This window comes from Alexandromys fortis, unplaced genomic scaffold (genome assembly GCF_014885135.2).
Source record: "Alexandromys fortis isolate MF-2015 unplaced genomic scaffold, M_Fortis_MF-2015_v1.1 scaffold_206, whole genome shotgun sequence".
In the NCBI taxonomy this organism is placed as follows: domain Eukaryota; kingdom Metazoa; phylum Chordata; class Mammalia; order Rodentia; family Cricetidae; genus Alexandromys; species Alexandromys fortis.
The window spans coordinates 1717203-1738904 of record NW_026068097.1 but is presented as its reverse complement, the minus strand read 5'-3'; the positions used below and the strand labels follow the sequence as shown (position 1 = coordinate 1738904).

Genomic DNA, 21702 nt, shown 5'->3' with positions numbered 1-21702 from the left:
TACTCTAATGTGTATATATTCCACACTTTCTTCATCCATTCTTCCATTGAAGGGCATCTAGGTTGTTTCCAGGTTCTGGCTATTACAAATAATACTGCTATGAACATAGTTGAACAAATGCTTTTGTCATATGATAGGGCATCTCTTGGGTATATTCCCAAGAGTGGTATTGCTGGGTCCAGGGGTAGGTTGATCCCGAATTTCCTGAGAAACCGAAACACTGATTTCCAAAGTGGTTGCACAAGATTGCATTCCCATCAGCAATGGATGAGGGTACCCTTTCCTCCATAGCCTCTCCAGAGTATACTCTTAAACAACTTAGGAATAGTTTTCCAGAAAAAAAATTACATATGTCCATTTTTTAATTGACCTTTGCCTCAAACAGATAAGGCCTTATAGTAGAGTTATAAAACAATTTTTAAGGCATGGTATTATGTCATTCAAGCTGATTTCAAACTCCTATGCAGCCATAGCTGGCCTTGAACTCTTAATCTTCCTCCATGGTACTGAGATTATAGGCATATGCCACTTAACCCAGCCATAGCACAACCTTTTAATAAAATTACCTCCCAAGAAACACTGATGTCACAAAAGGCACATTCCATTTTCTTAGTAGTAGACCTGGCATGGATATAAGTGCAGTCTGCGACAGTGGGGTAAACACTGTCCTGTTTCATAGATCATCCTACACCTACAGTTGGTAATCAACTGCATTCTCTCCCCAAATAAGGATACCTACACTTGGCTGTTTTCGCGGTGTACATGTGGCTGTCACTCTTCAGTAGCAACTTGCATAGAGTAGCTGGTTCCAATGGCCCTTATACAGGCACAGGAGAGAAGGTAGTTATGTGGATATGGGAGTTATTACCCTGCAAGCCCTCTACCGCCTCTGATAACAATTTCAAGTCTTTTTGTAAAGAGCAGGGCAAACAGTCGTGCCAGAGTCCCCTTCATCTTTTCCCCCAGTTGTACTTAGTTGGTTTAAAGACAGGATAGTATATTGAAGTAGTGTAAATGGAGCTTTCTCTGTCCTGCCCTGTCCCACAACTGCTTCTAAATAATCACTCAGGGGCTTAATATTAATTACAATTAATTAATTAGTTCAGGCTTTTACTAACTAGTCCTTACATTTAACTCATTTGTATTAACCACAAGACCATGGCATTACCAATCTGCTGGCATCTTGATTCTTGGGAGGCTGGCTGGTGTTTCCCCCCAGACCCCACTCTTCTCCTCTCTGTATTTTCAGCTTGACTTTCCCACCTGGCCTTATTCTGCCTTGCTATATGGCAAAGCAGATTCTTTATTAACCAGTGAGAGGAATGTATATTCACAGCTTATAGAAGGATTATCCCACAACAAGGTAGATAGTCACATGTTTTCTTTAGTAATAATTGAGCCACTGAGTATCTCCATAAGATCCAGTTGGTAAGAACGTTGAGTCTAACAGGGAGTCTCTTAAACTACAAGGCTCTTTCCTAGTTACCCTTCCCTGGTGAGTCAAGCTGGAAGTAACCAGGTATGACTTAGTGTATGCTCCTATTTATGTTCCAGACTAGATGATCTGCCTGTGAATCATATGCCTTGTTCACTTCAGTTTTCTTTTTGGTCAGAAAGGTCTTTTTACTGTAATTGCATCTGAATCAGATGACAGAAAGTGGCTTGAGTCATTCATGCTTTGACATGTAAAGGGTATTCCTCTGAGTCACTGGTGGATCACAATGAAGATTGATTTGGAAATGGTCTAATTTGGAACAGAGTGATTAGGAAAATGATGTTGTAGTGCTGCCAGTGCCCTGTGACCATTAGAAGGAAAGTTTCTTACAGGTCCTTGTGGCCCGACAGCTGGCAGCTATCTAGTGTTCTACCTGGGGCTCTTTGGAAACCTGTTTGATGTATCTCATTCGATTGAAACGACATTTCCTTTCATGTGATTATCATGTGCCAACAACTAATATCCCAAGATTTGGGGGCATAGGATATAAATTGACTTTTGGACTTTTTCCAGTAACACGCTTTTAGTATGGGCCTGAAAGGTAACAGGGTGGTACAGTGTATTCCTGGCATGCATGAAATCCTGGATTCTACCTCAGTGTTATAAAAATAAAAAGAAACAAAAAAGGAAACATAAGATCCTGGGGCAGGCAAGGCTCAGTAGCTGCCATCTGCATTCAGAATGACTGATCTCAGGTCATTCATCGGCGGTCTTGGATGGAGTCTTCTTACTTTACTTGCCAGTTGGATTATATATGACAAAGCCTTCTCTGGCCCTTCAGACTGAGGAATTGTGAAGGTTAAATTTATCTCTAAGTTGGAAAGATGGCTCAGCAGTCATCAGTGCTTGCTGCTCTTGCAGAGGATGAGTTCAGTTCTTAGCGTACACATTAGGCTTCCTACCACCACCTCTGACTCCAGGGCATCTAATACTGTGCGCATACACATAAATAAAAGTAGAGCAAATCTTTTTGAAAAGTATTATTGATTAAATAAGCAAAAAAACTCTTTGTAAAATATGAATATTGTAAGATGGTAGGAGCTATGTCTAGCTCACTTCTTAGATAGTCCCAGAGTCCATGATTGATTGTTTTGAACAAAAAATAACATATAAAACATTTATTCCTAAGAGAGGGCCAAGAGGTGAGTAATCACCCACCCAGCTGCACACCGAACTCTCTGGGCCCTCAGTACCAGAGCACAATCTGTTGCGGGAGGTCGTTCTGCTCCTCCAGCCTATAGCCGCTGAGATACCAGTCCATTGGGGCGTGGTCTCTCTCCCTTTAAAAAAGCAGCTACTTCCCTTCTTCTCGCTCTCTTCACTTCCTGCTCCGTTTCCAGCGACTAGACTCCTTCCTGATTGCGCAGAGGGCTGTTGTCTGGGACGGTTATCTGTAAGTTTTTTCCCCTTTAAATAAATACCACCCTATTAATCATAATTCCAAACTGGTGTGGCATTGTTTGCGACTTACGCCTTCAAAAACCCCCGGCCCCTCCCCCACCTGCCACAGCTTTTCTAGTCAGCAGACATCCTTCCTGCAGGTAGATTGCTCCAACACCCCACCCCATCGATTAGACTCTGTAAGCTATAAGTCCATTCTGCCCCCAAACCCTCTTATGCTCCTGCGACCTCAAAGGAACTCTGAAGCACAGGCTGTGACTGCACAGAGTGCATCAAGAGAACGGGCTAAGAGAGACCTCAGTGGCTCCCTGACACACAGGGCAGACCAAGAACAGCTCCCAAAGACACAGAAAGCCACTGCTAGGATTGGAACAAGAGGCGAAGACACTGCTGGCACCAATTGGAGGAAGAGATGGGTAGGTGCTAATGAAAGAAATCATTCAACAACCTAAAAAGCAGCATTGTAACACCAGAACCCAGTGGCCATACAACAGGAAGACCTGGTCATCCTAACCCAGAAGAAGCAGGAAAAAAAAAGATTTTAAATATAATTTTGTTAGGATGATGAAGACTTTTAAAGAGAAAATGAAAAATTCTCTTAAAGAAATGGTGGAAAAGACAAAAAATGGAAGAAATTAACAAACCTCTTAAAGAAAACCAAGAAAAACACAATCAACAGGTAAAGCAAACAGTTCAAGCCTTGAAAGAACAATAATCAACTTCATATGGAAAAGCAAAAATCCCAGAATATCCAAAAGAATATTGTACAATACAGGAACTTCTGGAAGCATCACCATCCCTGACATCAAGCTCTATTATAGAACTACAGTAATGAAAACAGCTTGGTATTGGCATAAAAACAGAAAGGTTGACCAATGGGATCTAATCAAAGACCTGGATATTAATCCACAAACCTATGAACATCTAATTTTCGACAAAGGAGCTAAAATTTAACAATGGAAAAAGAAAACATCTTTAACAAATGGTTCTGGCATAACTGGTTGTCAATCTGTAGAAGAATGAAAATAGATCCATATCTATCCCCATGCAGAAAACTCAAGTAAAAACGGATTAAAGACCTCAATATAAATCTGACCACACTGAACTTGATAGAAGAGAAAGTGGGAAGTAGCCTTCAATGCATGGCCTAGGAGAACACTTCATAAATGTAACCCCAGTAGCATAGACACTGCGAGCAACAATAAATAATTGGGACCTCCTGAAAATGAGAAGCTTCTATAAAGCAAAGGACAGTTAATAAGACAAAAAGGCACCCTACTGAGTGGGAAAAGATCTTTGCCAACTCAACATCAGACAAAGGACTGATATACAAAATATATAAAGAACTCAAGAAATTAAACATCAAAATACTAAATAATCCAATTGAAAAAACAGGGTACATAACTAAACAGAGATTTCTCAACAGAAGAATCTTAGATGGCCAAAAGACACTTAAGGAAATGTTCAACATCCTTAGCCATCAGGGAAATGCAAATCAAAACGACTCTGAGATACCATCTTACACCTGTCAGAATGGCTAAGATCAAAACATCAATGATAACTTATTCTGTAAGGTGATGGTTCAGTCCTTCATTGCCAGTGGGAATATAAACTTGTACAACCACTCTGGAAATCAGTATAGTGGTTTCTCAGAAAATTAGTAATCAACCTACCTTAGTGAAAGGGAAAGGAGAGGGACTAGGAGAACTTGAGGGAACAGGATAGTCAAGATGGGGAAAGAACAGAGACAGAAGGAAAGAGCTAGAGGGAGCCATTATGGGGCTATCAAGAAACCTGGCACTAGAGAAATTCCCAGGATGACGCCAGCTAAGACCCTAAGCAATAGTAGAGAGGGTGCCCAAACTGGCCTTGTCCTATAGTCAGATTAATGACTATCTTAAATGTCACCATAGACCCTTTATCCAGAAACTGATGGAAACAGTGACAGAGACCCGCAGCAGAGCACTGGACTAAACTCCCAAAGTCCATTTCAAGAGTGGAGGAGTGAGAATATGAGCAAAGAGGTCAAGACCATGATGGGGACACCCACTGAAACAGTTTACCTGAGCTAATGGGAGCTCACCAACTCCAGCCTGACCAGGAAGGAACCAGCATAGGACCAAACTAGTCCCTTGGAATGTGGGTGACAGTTGTATGGTGGGGGCAGACTACAGGGCCACTGACAGTGGACCATGACTTATCCCTACAACTTGTACTAGCTTTTTGGGAACCCATTCTCTTTGGATGGATACCTTGCTCAGCCTAGATATAGTAGGGAGGGCCTTGGTCCATTCTCAAAGCAATGTGCCTTACTCTCTCTGAGGAGTGGATGGGGTGGCATGCGAGGTAAGGTGGAGGGAACAGGAAGAGGGGAGGGAGTGGGAACTGGAGTTGGTATGTAAAATGAAAAAAAGATAGTTTTTAAAAAAATAAAGAACAGAATTGAAAGTTCAATACAGAAAAAACATTCTTAAAAATAAGATAGAATACTCTATTTAATACAAACAGATATTATGGGACCCTGTATTATTTTGATTCAGTTTAAAAAAAAGTCTTTCTTGCCTATTAAAGATATGTGTGTGGGGAGCCGCCATTAAAATATGGTTTTGAATCATTAATGTATAGTTCCTGAGAGTAAAATAATATCTAATATGGACTACATTAATGTGGCTTATATAGAACTCTGTGAAATTAGAATTGAATAATAAAAGTTTATTACTTATATTGCTTGTATAAGAACATAAAGTGCCAATCATTTAGGGAGAGAATGTTTGTGTTTTAATGACACATTTAACAATATTGAGATTATATTTGATAGCAGGTACTCTTGAAACTTTATGTGACTTAAGTAATGTTTAATAATTAAAAGTTCCTGGCAAAGCAGTGAACATAGAGGTGGAGAGGGAATGGGCACAGAACAAGGCATGGTTGGGTGTTTTTGTTTTTGTTTTTTTCTATAATGTGTTTCTGCTGTCTCATCTTCAGCACTTTGGTTTGGAAACAGCCTCATTTCTGGCGAAGTGGTTAGTCTTTACTTTCTTGGCTACAGTGGAACTATCTCCAGTTCTTCTCTAACTTCAGAAGTCAAGATATAGAAAAATGTAATTTTATTAGTAGTCTAGATAAATCACCCTTATATGTAAGTGAATCTTCTCCCTTAATTGAAGAGTTCTTTTGCTAATTATGTTTTTCCTTGAAGGCTCAACTCTGCTTTCTCCTTTGCCTAGGATTTGAGAAACCTGAGATTCGCATTGAAGCAGGAAGGCCACAGCAGAAGAGATATGTTTGAGATCCTCACAAGATATGCCTTTCCTCTGGCACACAGTCTGGTAAAGTCCAGGGCTCCCCTAAGCACCCGCATTCTCTGTAGGGTCTCCTCTGTGAAAACTGCCTGTTCATTGGGCTTCTCTTTCCTGGATTCACTGCTTTGTATTTTCTGGTGTGGCACATTTTAAATATGATCTACTTAGTTCCAGAAGGGTCTCCCTCTGCTAGTATGAAATAGCCTGGAATCCTCTTGTGCTTTCCAATCAAAAGTGTACCCTCTAAAACCTAGTCTGTGATAGTAAGAAAATAAAATAGAACAGTACTGTTAAGTCTCTTCCCAGAATTCATCACTTTCATTTTGGTACTAACAAGCAAAGTAAGCCAGACTTTTGTGGCACAAGTTCAAAATAGGAACAAATCCACTGATCCTAAGATCATTTAAACAAAAACATATTTCTCTCTCTCCTCACCTCTCCCTTTCTCCCTTTCTTTCCCTGTCCCTCCTTCCTCATCTATGTCTGTGTGTGTGTCTGTCTGTCTGTCTTTCTCTGTGTGTTTCTCTCTCTGTCTCTGCAGCTGTTTCTCCCTCCACCCATCCATCCTTCCCTCCCTCCCTCCTATGAGACAGGGTCCCATGTATCTCAGAATGGCCACAAACTTTCTATACATCCAAGGATTGCCTTGAGCTTCTGATACTCCTGCCTTCACCTCAACTGGGATTACCAGCTTGTACCACCATGGCTGGTTTCTGTGAGGTTTGGATGGAGCCCAGGGCCTTATGCATGCGAAGTGAGCACTCTACTGACTTGACCTGCATATGCCTAGGCTAACCTGAGATTCATGATCATATTACCTCAGCCTCCTGAGTGCTGAATGACAAGTGTCTGTCACCAGGCTCAACTTCTTTTTCCTACTGCTATACCTTATCCGGGTGCCCCCTCGGAGTCTTTTCCTCACTTTAATAGCCTACTGCTATACCTTGCTGGCATCCTCTTATCTCTATCTTCCTCCTCTGCTTCAATCTCAGTAAACTTAGAGGTGAACACTCATTGAGGGGAGAACAAGGAAAAGAAATAATTCTTTTAAAATGTATAAATAACACGGAAATTGTATTCATTTAAACACTGCCTGGCCCATTATATCTAGCCTCTTCTTGGCTAACTCTTACACCTCGACTAACCCATTTCTAATAATCTGTGTAGCACCAAGAGGCAGTAGCTTACCAGGAAGATTCTAGCCTATGTCCATTTTGGGTCGGAGCTTCATCGTGTCTGCCCTGGAGAGGAGCGGCATGGCATCTGCCTCACTTCCCTTCTTCCCAGCATTCTGTTCTGTTTACTCTACCCACCTATGTTCTAACCCATCAGGCCAAGCAGTTTCTTTATTAATTAACCAATGAAATCAACAGATTGATATGACACTACCACATCAGTCTTATGTAGCCCAGGCTGGCCTAACTTCACTATATAGCTGAGAATGACTTTGAATTTCTAATCCTCTTGCCTTTACCTCCCCAGTGTTGGTCTCGTTACCTTGTCTGGTTTGTGTGGCACTGAGGATCAAACCTAGGGCTTTGCTGTATGTAGGAGACTGAATGAAGTGTGAGGAAGTGGGATCATACCACCAAATTGTCATGTATTGTTTTTCTCTGTTTCTTTTTTGTGCTATTTCATATGTTGTCATGGTAGGTTTCTTTAGTTTGGTTTTTGTTTAGGATTTTTTTTCCTAGTGAGACAAGACATTTCTCTCTCTGGATCTTACCAACAGCAGTTTTTGGAGTCACTGGAAATGCTCACCTGGTAGAAGGGAGAAGCCATCAGGAAGATCCAATGAGTGCTCTTACATTAATGGCAGATGAAAATATGATATGCTTTAGGGATAATTCTACCAAAGTTTTCTATATTTCTCATCAAATGAGACTTTAAAAATGTTTCTTTGTAAATATTTTTAACTTTACTAGAATAAATATTTTATAGCAACAGATCTTTTAAACTGTCATGAACGTGAGACTGAAATTTTTTTTTTGGTCAAGAAACATGTTGAATCTTGGTTTATGCACATCTATTTTTGTATTATTAGAAATTTAAGAAATAGCTCACAAACAGGTTTGAAAAAGCTGAAGCCCTACTCCATCTTCCTTCCAAATCTTAAGCCATCACCTTTCTCTTTTCTTTGACATCCTTTGTGTCTTTTAAACCTTATTCCCCTAGAAAAATAGTCCAAGTAACAGTCCAGTTTTTCCCTTAAACTACTCATCTCTACTTGAATGGTAAACTTTTTTTTGAAGAAGTTTAGTATTTAATTATGCTTAATCATCAGCATGGAGATTGCTGTGTACAGCATTGTCATCTTTTTTTTATTGAGAAAAGGAAAAAAAAAGTTTCCGCCTCCTCCCAGCCTCCCATTTCCCTCCCCCTACTCCTCTCCCCCTCCCCCCACTCCTCTCCCCCTTCCTCTCCAGTCCAAAGAGCAGTCAGGGTTCCCTGCCCTGTGGAAAGTCCAAGGTCCTCCCTCCTCCGTCCAGGTCTAGGAAGGTGAACATCCAAACTGGCTAGGCTCCCACCAAGCCAGAACATGAAGTAGGATCAAAACCCCGTGCCATTGTCCTTGGCTTCTCATCAGCCCTCATTGTTCGCCATGATCAGAGAGTCCGGTTTTATCCCATGCTTTTTCAGTCGCAGTCCAGCTGGCCTTGGTGAGCTCCCAATAGATCAGCCCCACTGTCTCAGTGGGTGGGTGCACCCCTCGTGGTCCCAATTTCACCAACTCACTTACTCATTCATTCCTGTAACAAATGCCAAAATCAAGTGTTATTGCCAGTTCCTTCAAGGATCTGGTAATGGTCTGTGTTAATTGTCAACTTGATGGAGTTTAAGATTATCTGGGAAACAAACCTCTGAGAACACCTCTGAGGGACTATATAAATTAGTGTACTTTGAAAGTACAATATAATTATATCATTTTCCCCCTTCCTTTTTTCTCTCTCCAACCCCTCCTATGCACCATTCGTTCCCTCCTCTTTCAAGCTCATGCCCCCTTATTTCTTTAATTGTTGTAACACATGCATGCATACACAGATACACACATATACACACACATACACCTATATATCCATGTGTATGTTTGTGTATATATGTATGTATATATTTCTGAACGCATAAATACAACCTGACCAGCCCATATAATGTTACCTATGATCTCAGGTCTGACCATCTGATATAATTAGGAAGCTTTTTCCTGAGAAGACCATTTTTCCTACTCTCAGCACTTCCTACTTTACCCATAGCTCTTTGTTTAGGGTTGAGGCCTTGTGAGCTTTCTTGTTTCCATGTTAGCTATCTTGTTTGGGCAGTCATGTTGATGAGACTTTATAGGTATAGACTCTGACTTTTTTGTTTTGTTTTGTTTTTCGAGACAGGGTTTCTCTGTAGCTTTGGTGCCCGTCCCGGAACTAGCTCTTGTAGACCAGGCTGGCCTCGAAGGACTCTGACATTTGTTGGAAACACGATTTCACAGCAAGCTTTCTGTTCCTCTGGCTCTTATAATCTTTCTGCTCCTTCTTCCCAAATGAATCCTGAGCTATAGATGTAGGAATTGTGTTGTAGATGTATCAGTTGGAACTGGGAATCACATAATCTCTAGTTCTCTGCATTTTGATCAGTTGTAGTTTTCAGTATTGATCTCCATCTGTTGCAAAGAGAAGTTTCTTTGATCAGGGGTAAAATCTACACTTATCTGTGGGCAAAAGGATAAACATTTAGAATATAGTTATGAATTACATTGATTTAGAAAGCAGAAGTTTTAGGTTCTCCTCCAGGATTCATGACTTCTCTGGCCCTGCACTGTTGGTTAGATTTCTAGTACCAGGCATGATTTCTCTCTCATTTATTGGAGGAAGGCCGCTTGTTGGCTCCTGATTGCTTAACCCTGAAATAATCACACAGAAGCCATATTATTTAAATCACTGTTTGGCCCATTAGCTGTAGCTTCTTATTGGCTAATTCTTACATCTGAATTTACCCCATCTCCATTTTCTGTGTATCACCACGTGGCAGTGGCTTACTGGCAAAGTTCCATCTGGCTCTGGCAGTGATAAAGGCTTCTCTCTTTCTCCACCTTTCTCTCAGCATTCAGCTTAGTTTTCCCTGCCTAGCTCTGTTCCCCTATAGCTCTGCTATAGGCCCAAAGCAGTTCCTTTATTTATCAATGGTAATTGCAGCATACAGAGGGAAATCACACATCACTTGTTGAGCAGGTCTTATGTCCAACTAGAGTGTTTTTGGTTATCACCAAGATATATGTGCCACTATTGCACCCTTACAGTTACTGTGCCATGCTGATTCTTCTAGTTCATAGGCATCATAGCTAGGTAAGACTATTGTTTGCTTTCCTCCCTTGGAAATTTGTTGTAGTATGAGGAGCGGTGGGCTGTGTTCCCGCCCAGCTCTGCAGGCTAGCTTTACCTGAAATAATTATACAGAAACTGTATTCTTTTAAACACTGCCTGGCCCATTAGTTCCAGCCTCTTATTGGCTAACTCTCACATCTTGATTAACCCATTTCTAATAATCTGTGTAGCACCACGAGGTGGTAGTTTACCAGGAAGGGTCTTAACCTGCGTCTGTCTCCGAGAGGAGAATCATGGCAACTGACTGACTAGGGATCTTTCTCCCAGCATTCTGTTCTGTCTACTCCGCCTACCTAATTTTCTTTTCTATTAAAGGGCCAAGGCAGTTTCTTTATTAACCAATAGACAGATGCCCCTCCTCCATCAATTTTTGTGTTGTGGAGGATTAATTTGATCAGATTAATTGTGGGAAGTTCCACTCTAAAAGTGGACAGCACCCTTCCCTGAGCTTGGGTCCTAGAGGGCACAAAAAGGAGAAAGCTAGTTGAACTTGTTCTTAGCTTTCTGACTGTGAGTGTGATGTGATCAACTGTCTCTAGCTACTACTGCTGTGACTTCCCTGCAGTGATGGACTCTACCTTTGAACTGTGAGCCAGAATAAGCCCTTATCCCTTGAGTTGCTTTTATAAGGATATTTTATCACAGTGATAGAAAACTAAGTAATACAGAACTCTTGGCTGCTTATTGGCCAAATGTATTATCTTATTTCCATCTGTATTTGATTTCATCTCTTCCCACATTCAACAAAACTGAACTCCTTATATCTTGTCTAATGTTTTGCTGTACCATCTTGACCTTTTTTCCCTCAGCCTTTACTTCCCTTGCCTTTTCCTTCAATGTAAATGTCTTATTAGTGTTCCAACCTCAGTTTTCATGTTCCATTATGTTATCAAATTTGCCATGGTAATTTCATTTAATCCCATAAATGGAGTTATCACTACTATGTACATGGCTTCTAAGTCTAGCCCTGACATTGCCTTAGAGTGAATCCAATATCCCTAATCCCAATGAACTCCCTTTCAGAAGTCCATGTGCTTTACAAGTTCATTGGCACGCTAATCTGTCTTCTCTCTACACTTCTTAAGACCTGTTTTGTCCTCTATGTCCTCCAAGTTTGAGCATCCTCAGTTGTTCATGTTCAGTAACCTAAAGTTACCTTTTAAAATTATTCTCCTGAATTTCCTCTTATAAATATATCAGTTGCAGCTCCTATAGTTCCTACTTGTTACTCACCTTATTTTTCCCCATTTCTGTTTGTGCTTCCTCAATTAAACCATACTTCTAAATTGCTTCCCCCTTATTCACTGCCCTCCCTTCCGTTTTTCCTAAATAGTGCTATTAAATCTTGTGCTTTTTTGTTTTGAATTTAAATACAGTTATGCCTCTGTGCATGGTGGTGCATGCCTTTAACCCACCAGCACTTAGGTGACAGAAGCAAGTTATTTCTGTGAGTTCAATGTTACCCTGGGTCTACATGGAAAGTTCCAGGCCAACCAGGGCTGCATAGTAAAACCCTATCTCAAAAAAAGTACAATCATGCCACTGCCCCCATAAAAACCTCAGAGACTCTTCATGATTTATACCCTGTACTCTAACCATGCAAGACTGCTGTGGCTCTCTGGTCTAAACAGCTGTTTCTTAGATTAGATTTTTATCACTTTAACTTATAGTCCACTTGTCTCTGTAATGTCTATCCTCCAATCATCCTTTAGTGTCTTGCTCAGTCTGAGTTGTTATCCCATGCCATGTCTGGTCCCCTCAAGAAATTATTTTCTGTTTCATTGTTAGGTTCCTTTCTTAGAGTACATACAGTAGCTTCCTTGTGTGATAATTATGTTGTAATTTTCTTTACCAGCCCTTCCTGTCCATTCTGTGAGCTTATCAGGGCAGGCATCACCTTTTTTTCTTTCTAGCCTCACTATAGTGGCTTCTGTACAAGAAAGCTTTTGCTTTGTTTGGGGAAGTGCTGACTGAGGATGGAACACAGCTAGATAGGCAGTCTACCACTGAGCTACATCCCCAGCCCGCATACAGGGCTCTTATAATGACAGGATTTTAATTAAACTGTTTTGTTAGAAGTGATGGAAAAATAATTATATGGAAATGAGTGGAATAGATCTTTCTGTTAGGACTTAGAACCCTATGTCTGCCACTGGAAGGAGGCATCCACAGAGAATTTGATACTCAAGATTGTTTTTCATGTCTATGCTGGAAACTTGTACTTCTTTCCTTAGGATGTCAGTAATGCTATATGCTAGGAGAAAAAATCGACTGAATTGCTCATACAAAGGATTTGGACAACTTCATTCTCATGTACAATTTTTTAACTACCAAAATCTATCCTTCAAAATGTGCACATCAGTCACTAAAGCAATACAATAAACAGCTCCACTATTGATACTGCTTCCCTAAATTGAGTTCATTTCCGAGTTCTATGTTGGGTAGTATCAAAAAACAACCAAGGAAGTTGAAAAATAGTGCTGGATGAATGATACTAGTAGACTGGTGGAAATGACATGGCAAATATGTGTAGCTCCATTATAAGGTAGTTTGCATTCACTTGTGCAAGAGAAATATAGAGGAAATTCATGGGGAGTGTCTCTCTGGAAGAAGGTTGGAGGAGCCTCTGCGGATTTGATACCCACTAGGTGTTAAACCTTAAAGGATGAATTCAGTTCCTGGTAGGCCAGGAAAGAAGAAAAAGTGAGATTTCAGGCTACAGGCAAGACCTGTCCCTCACTAGAGAAGAGGGAAATCTTGCAACATTTTAGGGTGTCTGAGATGGAGCTAGGATGAGATCTGCAATCATCAGGTGACAGCTAATGCTACCATGGAAAGCTTGTGCCCTAGGAAGTAACAGAGACCTGCTAAGGTTCAGAAGGAAAAGTGGTAAAATGAAAACACCTTCAGGTAAAACAAAAACAAGCTCTAGACAAGGACCAAGGTGGGAAGGAGTAGGACAAGGGACTCCATAGACATGGGCAACAATTTGGTCAGAAAGGGTGGGGACATGGAGGCATTCACCTTGGCTCTGAAGCTTGAGCATTGGGAAGGGTGGCACTCTGCTGAGAGTAAAGTCAGGAAAAGAGTTCCTTTGGGGCAGTAGTTGAAGCAGAAGGACAGGGAGGAGAAACCTCTCCTATCTCCATATGCCCAGTGTCTACTCCAGTGCCAGACTTAACTGGTTGAATACTTAGGAGGAGATGTAGGTCAATTTTCAGAGATTTAAAGGGAGATCAGTTTGTAAAGAATGAGAAAAGGAAAGAGAGAAGAAAAGAGGAAGAAAGCAAAGGAAGCAAGGGGGAAGAAGGAAAAAGCAAAGGAAAGTAGGAGTAGCAGCCATATCCAGGGAAGAAAATTTTACCCTTTAATGTCTGAGAAAGGTGAATGAATGATCTGTGGACAGAGGAAAGGATAAATGCTTCCCCTTTAATGCAGGAAAAAGAGAAGTCCTTTCTAGACCTGGATCCTGGAGAAGGCAGAGGGTTAAGGCCTCAGGCCCCCATTTTTGGGGCAGAGTTTAGAAAGGAAAAAGGGAAATTATTCCTGTGAGACAGGGGTAAACAAAAATTTTCAAACTGCTACAGTGGGGATTCAGAAGTATGCTCAGTAGACTTCCTGGCAGAATAATCTAAGTGTGATTGCATTGCAGAATAAGGACTCCTACATGAACAGAAGCACTTTGTGAATATTTGCAAAACTATTAAACTAGTGTATGGCTCAGTGGTTAAGAGCACTGGCTGCTCTTCCAAAGGTCCTGAGTTCAGTTCCTAGCAAACACATGGTGGCTCACAACCATCTGTAATGAGATTTGGTGTCCTTTTGAGGAAGGGACCTGGTCCCTCATCCTTATCAACTTAGACCATGAAAGCCAATATCAACAAGTTCAACTGAGCTGCCATCTACAGGCTGCCCATGCCTGCTTCAGCACTGTCAGGGCATACATTTCATTCTTTCATTCATTCATTATAAACTAGTGTGGATTACCTCAGTGATTGCTGTCACTAATTGAAGCCTGAAATAAACTTGCTGTTGAATGCAAGGAATGGTGTCTAGAGGCCAAGAAAGCTGGTCTCCAAGACCAGCTATGGGATGAATAGACTGAGTGGGTGTTCTATCAGGCCGCCCCTTTGGCCCTCTCTTGCCTTCTTAATATTACCATCTTTATCACTCAACATGTTCAAGTAAAGACTAAAACTTTAAATTGAACTAGAGCTTTTATAGCAGCACAGAGTCCACTCCAAACCATTAACTTGACCGTCTCAGCCAGTAAAGTGTGCATGGTTTTTAGGTGGCAGTTTCTGTTTCAGCTGAAATACTTCTTGTTTGATCTTTGCTTTTCAAACACCAAAAGTTCTCACAAATTGCACGTGGCTCAGCATAAGTTTTATGTAAATAACGTGGCTTTGTAAGAACTGTGGTATTCTGAAAGGAGAAACCAGAGTCATGTACCTGTGTGCAGTGTGGGAAGACTATAGAAAGCAGAGTTTGTCAAAAATATGACAAATGACAAAGTCCTCAAATGGGGCAATCAGAAATAATAAAAATTTTACATGAGAGTTTCTTTTTTTTTTTTTTTTTTTTTTGAAACAGGGTTTCTCTTTGTAGACCAGGCTGGCCTCGAATTTACAGACATTCACCGCCATCTGCCTCCCAAGTGCTAGGATTAAAGGTACGCACCACTACATCCCGCTAGATGAAAGTTTCTTAATGTATCAGTCCCAACCTATTAGTGAGTCATGAATCGGAGCATCTCTTTAAATAGACTAGAGTAGAAAACATGAAGAGTACAATAGAATAGGGCTGTTTAGTTTCCTGAGATGTCTCTTCTAAGGATGTGTGCATGTGGGGGCAGTGTGCCCGGCGATGGGGTTATAGTTAGTTCCTTACTTACAACCATGGTCCAGAAGCTTTGAAAGGCACTGTTTCGATATAAAGCATTAGGTGCAGGTGCCCAGCTCACAGCAGCCACTGACACAGAGATCTGTGAGGGACTTGACTGCAAACCTCATCCAGTGTGCTACTGCTAGCATAGGCCATGAGTTCAGCAATCTTTGTCAGAGTGAGTTTCCTGCATAGAGGCTTTGGAAGTCACATAATATTTATGTGCTTCAGTGTTCTCATCTGCAGCGGGGATAATAACAGTTCTTACCCCATAGAGTTTTTGTGAGGATTCAATGTAAAGTGCTGCTAACACTGCCTGACACTCAGTAAGTGCCCAGTAAATGCCAGCTGTTCTCTTATTAGCCCACCATTTTCCCAGCAGGTGTGAGAAATACGGATGACTCCTACAACTCCCCACAGACTATTAATAAAGGAATTGTGATAGTGTGGGGGAAACTTTAAGCCCTTTAAAAGAAAGATGCTATATAAAGATTAGTAGTATTATTCACAAACCATGGATTGTAAGTTGATAAAGGACTCACTGGAAGTCATTGGAGTTTTGAACCCAGAAAGCATGGCAACCAGAAGTGCAGACTAGGAGAAGTGATGCTGTGGAATGAAAGGGATCCTTCAGAGAGTGCTTTCCATCCTCCTTTCCATTTCTGCAGCCCACGCAGACACAGACTGCTTTTAGGGAAACATGGCTCCTTCACATTTGTATTTGCACTTCCCATTTCTTGGTGACATTCTGGATGAAGGCTAAGAACCACAGTATTTCCCCTTCGTTCCTCTGGGAGCTAATGAGCAGTCATGAAGGTGCAGCTTTTGTTTTCATCTGGGAGCATGACACATCTGACCTTGTATCTGTTGAGGCAGGCAAGGGCCCGGGAACTTGTACTGGCTGTCTCAAATTTCAGGAGCAAAGCAACTAACTGACTTGCTCAGCCTTAGCTGTGGCTAGTAGCATGTTGTCTCCAAAGATGAGAGCAGTGTCTTTAATTGACCTTCTCAACATTGGCAGGCATTAGTTTCCTTGGTCACTACCTTTGCTTTTCATAGTATCTGCTGCTTATTTCTTCTTGCCTAGATTTTTCTAAGTATGTGTTTCTATTTTTGACTAACACAAAGTAATGTATATTCTTGGAGGCAGAAGTATGACATTTCAGTTCATATGTACAATGGGTAATGATGAGATTTGGGTCTTTTTGGTGGGGTCTGACATTGATGAAATCAAACCTGCCATGTGACTTAAGCTCTGGACCATTTTACCTGTATCTTCTCCTGCTCAACTCTGAATGTGCTAGCTTATAAGAATAATTACATAAAAATTAATGCAGTGAGTTATGCACATACACATACTTTTGATTATTTGAGAGGTATAAATGAGCCTGTGAATACAGAATCCAGGGGGAGTTTTATTCTCTGCCTTTGTTATTCAGCTCAGAAATGAAGAAATATTTCTAGATTATATTAAAATTTTAAATGAGGCAAAGATTTAGTGGACTCATTTTTAGGTTGATTGTAGAATCAACAGATGAAAGGAAATAGCATTTTGAGATGAGAATTAAAATGAGAAGTACCTATACACATTTCTGTGCTCTCGACCTACATATGGCTTAAGTACTATATAATATGTCTTGAATTTTCCGTTTCTTTTTGGTCAAGGCATTTTCCCTTGAATAAGCAGTAAAATTAGCTAATTAAGAAACTAACCATATTTTTCAATCTCCTGTCTTGCCTTCTCTGAGACTTAGCCTTTCTTTCTCTTTGATCTCTCCCCACCCCACCCCCAACTGCTGTCTTCCTCAAAGCCTTTGACTGAGCTTGGTTCTTCTCAGCACTGACCAGCTCCTGGACTCAGGGTCTTATCTAGATACCCCTCAGAATTGCTGTCTGCTTCAAAAGAACTGAATTACCTGCCTGCCTATGCCTCATCAACATCTACTCCAGAACTCAAGACCATCATCCCCGTACCCACCCCGACCCATTCATTCAGAACTATTCCAAAATAGCACCAAACCTTACACTTCATTAAAAGCAGGACTGAGGAGATGGCTTGGTCAGCAGAGCATGCAAATCTGAGTTCAGTCCCCAGAACCTACATTTAGAAAACTGACCATGGTGGTTGGTGTGTGCTTATAATCCCATTGCTGAGGAGGTCAAGGGAGGTAGGAAGATTCCTGGAACCTGACCTAATTGGTGAACTCCAGGTTCACTTAAGTGCTCTTATAGAAGACCTGAGATCAGTCCTCAGGAATTGTATCAGATGGCTCACAATTGCCTGTAACTTTCACTCCAGGAAATCTGATGCCCTCTTCTGGCTTCTGTAAACATTGCACTCACATATACAACCCCCACCCCCACTCCAACACACACACACACACACACACACACACACACACACACAGAGTCTCTTGAGCCTTCCTTCTCACTCCACAGCCCTTCTTTTCAAAGAGTACTTGTTTATCGTATTGCCCAATTATTAAAATTCAGTCTTTGTGGCTTTTCTACAAAAGGGGAGTATTGGGAGTCTGTTTATTGTATTGCTGATTACTACCTGGAATCTCCTGTTCTTTGGACTATTATCTATGGAAATACTCTGAGCCCAGAATTGAAAGGGTTCCGAATTTCTTCTGCCAAGCCCCTAAAGCAGCTTGAGATTATAAATTCATTCTCCTGTTGGATGTTTTGGGAACCATTCGTTTTCTGATTTAGGAAACATGCTAGGCTGACCTTTGGCTGGAAAGTCTCTAGGTAGGCAGTGGTCAGACGTATGTTTTCTTCTTTGGTCAGCATCAGTAATTCAGGCTCAGGCTCTCTTGGAACCCAAAAGAGATTATGTACCATTTATCCCTGGTTTATGAGGTAAGCATTTTGAAGGCCAGGTTTCTTTATTGAAGTTCCCAATATAAGTCCCATCAGCTTCATTTCCCATCTCACAAACCCCAAGAGGCCTGAAAATTAATTCATTAAGTTTTATGTTCCTGTTTGTGCCTAGTTTGGGGATTCTGTACATTTATTCATCTCACAGGTTCATTGGTACATTGAAAAACTGGTTTTCTATTACTATATACTCGTTGGTTTGTTGAGCAAAAGTCTCATGATACCACTGTCTAAGCATGTCTGACCCATGACCTGTGCTCTGCGTGTGGTCAAGGGTAGCTGTAGATGTAGCCCAGTACAAAATCATAAGCTTACTTTAACATGTTAAGAGAAATTGGTTTTGAGATTTTGTGGATTTGTGGCAACTCGGTTGCGCACTTGTCACGTGTGAACTTTATAAATGACAACATTGTTTACAATGTCAGCGGGTTGGACATACCAGAGTATCACATTTCTAGATAATCCTTCCGCTTGTGAGGCATAGATAGGTTTCTTCTTCCTGCATTCTTTTTTTGGCTAAATGTGAGTTTTCTAGAAAAGTCTGCTTTCTTCTCTTGCTTGCTGGATAATCTTTTTCTCATGTCCACCAGGATTTCCTTTCTAAGCGAGATTTACATATCTGTCATATTTCTTAGTGGCTACCTAGCTTTAAGTGCTTGTTTAAAATGACTCTCTCATCTTCCCTCCAAATATACCCTCTGTGTGCCTCAGACACAGCTGATGTCATCTCCCTCCTCTTGCGTTTTCTCTGCTGCTTAGTGATGACTAAATTGAAACGGTTCTTGTTCCCAGGCTGTTTGGTTCACAAGTGGCCTTGGCTAGTTTTCCTACTTGTATTTGGTCTCATCTCTGCTAGTCCGTGCTGTCTGGATGCACACAGATGCTGTCTGGTTCTCATATCCTTGCCCTGGAAACTTCTTCCCCTCTCTGTCAGTTTGAATGGAAAGCTCTGTCTCTTCCACAGGGTGGCCCCATCTCTGTGTTTGTTCACTCTGCTACCCTTCTGCTGAGGTATTTGCTAATGGCCATGCAGTATTCTCTGAGTCTGGCTACCATGTGACCTTTTGTTACCATCATCATTGGTAAACTGTCCAGAGTCATCTTATCTTTCCAGCGTTGCTCAAATGCCACCGATATCCTCAAGCATATCTGTCAGGAAGTCACCCTGCTGTCCTCTGGAGCCCACTGTCCCTTTTTGTAGAAATGATCTACAACTGTGCCCTCTTCCTCTCGCTCCTGTGGAGAATTTATAAGTCCTTACAGACAATGATATTGTCCTCCTTGTGGTTTTCTCCATTTAATACTTGTTTACAGTGGGTCCTCAGTACATATTGACCCAGTGAATATATTTACATAAGTGGATGAAATAAATATGAATCTCTAGGAGCCAGCCCATCGGAATAGTCTGTTTAGATAAAGTGTTTATTCAACATATTTTAATTTTGTAAATGTACATGTGGGGTGCAGGTTTACTCACTGGATGGAGGCCAGAGCTTGACATTATGATGTTTCCCTCAGTCATTTCTCCACCTTATTCCTTTGAGACAGGGTCTCTCACGGAATCTGGAGCTTACCATTTTTCAGCTAGGCTGGCTAACAAAAAGCCCTTTTGTTTCTGCTTCTCCCAGTACTGGGGGTATAGACACCTCTACAGCTGGCTTTTTATATGCATTCTGGAGATATGGAACTCAGGTTCCCATGTTCACAGATTACCCACTGAGCCATCTGCCTAACCCTCAATTCAATTTTAAATAGCTCTTGGATATTCCTTATTGAAAGCCCAGGAAGTGTAAAACCGTTTTAAAAAGTAACTCCCTTCCTGTATGCTTTACCCCACAACAACTAGTGTATTCATTCAGTGAATTACTTGCCTACCTAGTGCTAGGGGAGACTTTGAATATCCTTTTTCCAAAGTGCTGGTACAACATATATTTCCAGTGTTGGTGTTTTCTGGATTGTGGAACATTTCCATGAACTTTATAGGCTAAGCATTTATAATATGAAATACTCCAAAATACAAAATATGCTAAGTATTTATGTTATAGTTGAAATGTTTCATATTTGCAGCTTTGCTCTTATGTTCATTATGTTCTATCTTCTGCTCATTTCCTTTTTGGTCTTGTTTAATAGCTCTATTGACTTTTAATATGAGTTGCACGGGTTTGCCTCAGTATGACTTTGGACTGTGCTAATAAAGTGCTCTTGCTATGGAAAACGTTAGGACATTCATTTGGTAGAATTTGTTGACCGTATGGTAAGGATCCCTAAGACTGCCTTCAGGTGCATTAATTTCACTAGAACTTCCAAGCCCCACCATTTATTTGTATGATTTACTTGTGTGACAGGTATGATTTATTGTAATCAAAGGGTACAGAGTAGAACCAACAACGGGAAAAGCTGCACAGAACAAAGTCCAGGACACTAAACCACAGCTTCCAGAGTTCCCTTCCAGCAATGATAGGATGCCGTTGTGATACTTCCAACAAAGAAAGCTCATCCTGGTTTTTTATCAAAAGTTGCTTACAAAGGCACCCATGCTCTGGTATATAGCAAAATTCTAGAGTTACTGAAAAGTGGGAGGATGTAAGACTTAGGGCCCAGGGATTTTAGCAGGAGTTGGTCATTAAGATACCTTCTCCCTAGCACATACCAGATTCTAGACCCAAGAAGGAAGTTAGGAGCATAAAAACCCATGTCATTTATACAAAATACAGTTTCAGCATAAAAAACACTTCAGTGAGTTAGGGAATAATGGGAATGCTCCCCAGATCCAGATTTATAGGTGACAACAAGGCACATAAGGTAAGCAGGACTTTGTAAGGAGAGACAGCTGAGGCCCGTGAAGGCAACTTTTCTCTGTACAATTTGCCTTTATAACTTCTGGGCTGTGTAGCTCACTTAGGAAATGCTTCCGATTAGCATTACAAAAGTGTTATATTATTTTCTTTTAGGAGTTTGATTTATTTGGGATTGGAATTGGATGAAAAAAGAAATAAAAGGAAAGGGAAGGACATGAGTGCGTCTAGGTATGGTTGAAGAGAAAGTTTCTTGTAGATAGAAGGGAAAGCATAGGCAGAGCCAGGGACATCTGGAGGAGCCCGTGTGGGCATGACTAGGCTCAGCTGAGCCATGTGACGAGAAGGGGGAGGATAGAAGTGGGAGAGAAGGGGAACAGGTGCTACAACCAAGAGGGCAAAAGGTAAAGGGGGTAGATAACCAAATATTTGTATTATATAGGGAGGAGCCTTTGGGGAAAGGGCAGCCTAGGCCCTGGGCTGGAGAGTTGAAACAGAGAGCAGGGTATGCAGCCATGCCCTGTAACAGGCAGGGACTGAGGGATGCTTGGAGAATTTGGCAGCCAGGT

The 21702-nt window shown here is 41.2% G+C and overlaps 1 protein-coding gene across 1 annotated transcript in view; it reads left to right on the top strand.

Annotated features, from left to right (window-relative positions):
* Positions 1-21702, top strand: part of Mtm1 (myotubularin 1) — a 117461-nt gene that overhangs the window by 46242 nt on the left and 49517 nt on the right. The window contains exon 6 of the mRNA XM_050123649.1: positions 6124-6225. Coding sequence (XP_049979606.1) covers positions 6124-6225 — 102 coding nt within the window. The remainder of the gene's footprint in view (positions 1-6123; positions 6226-21702) is intronic.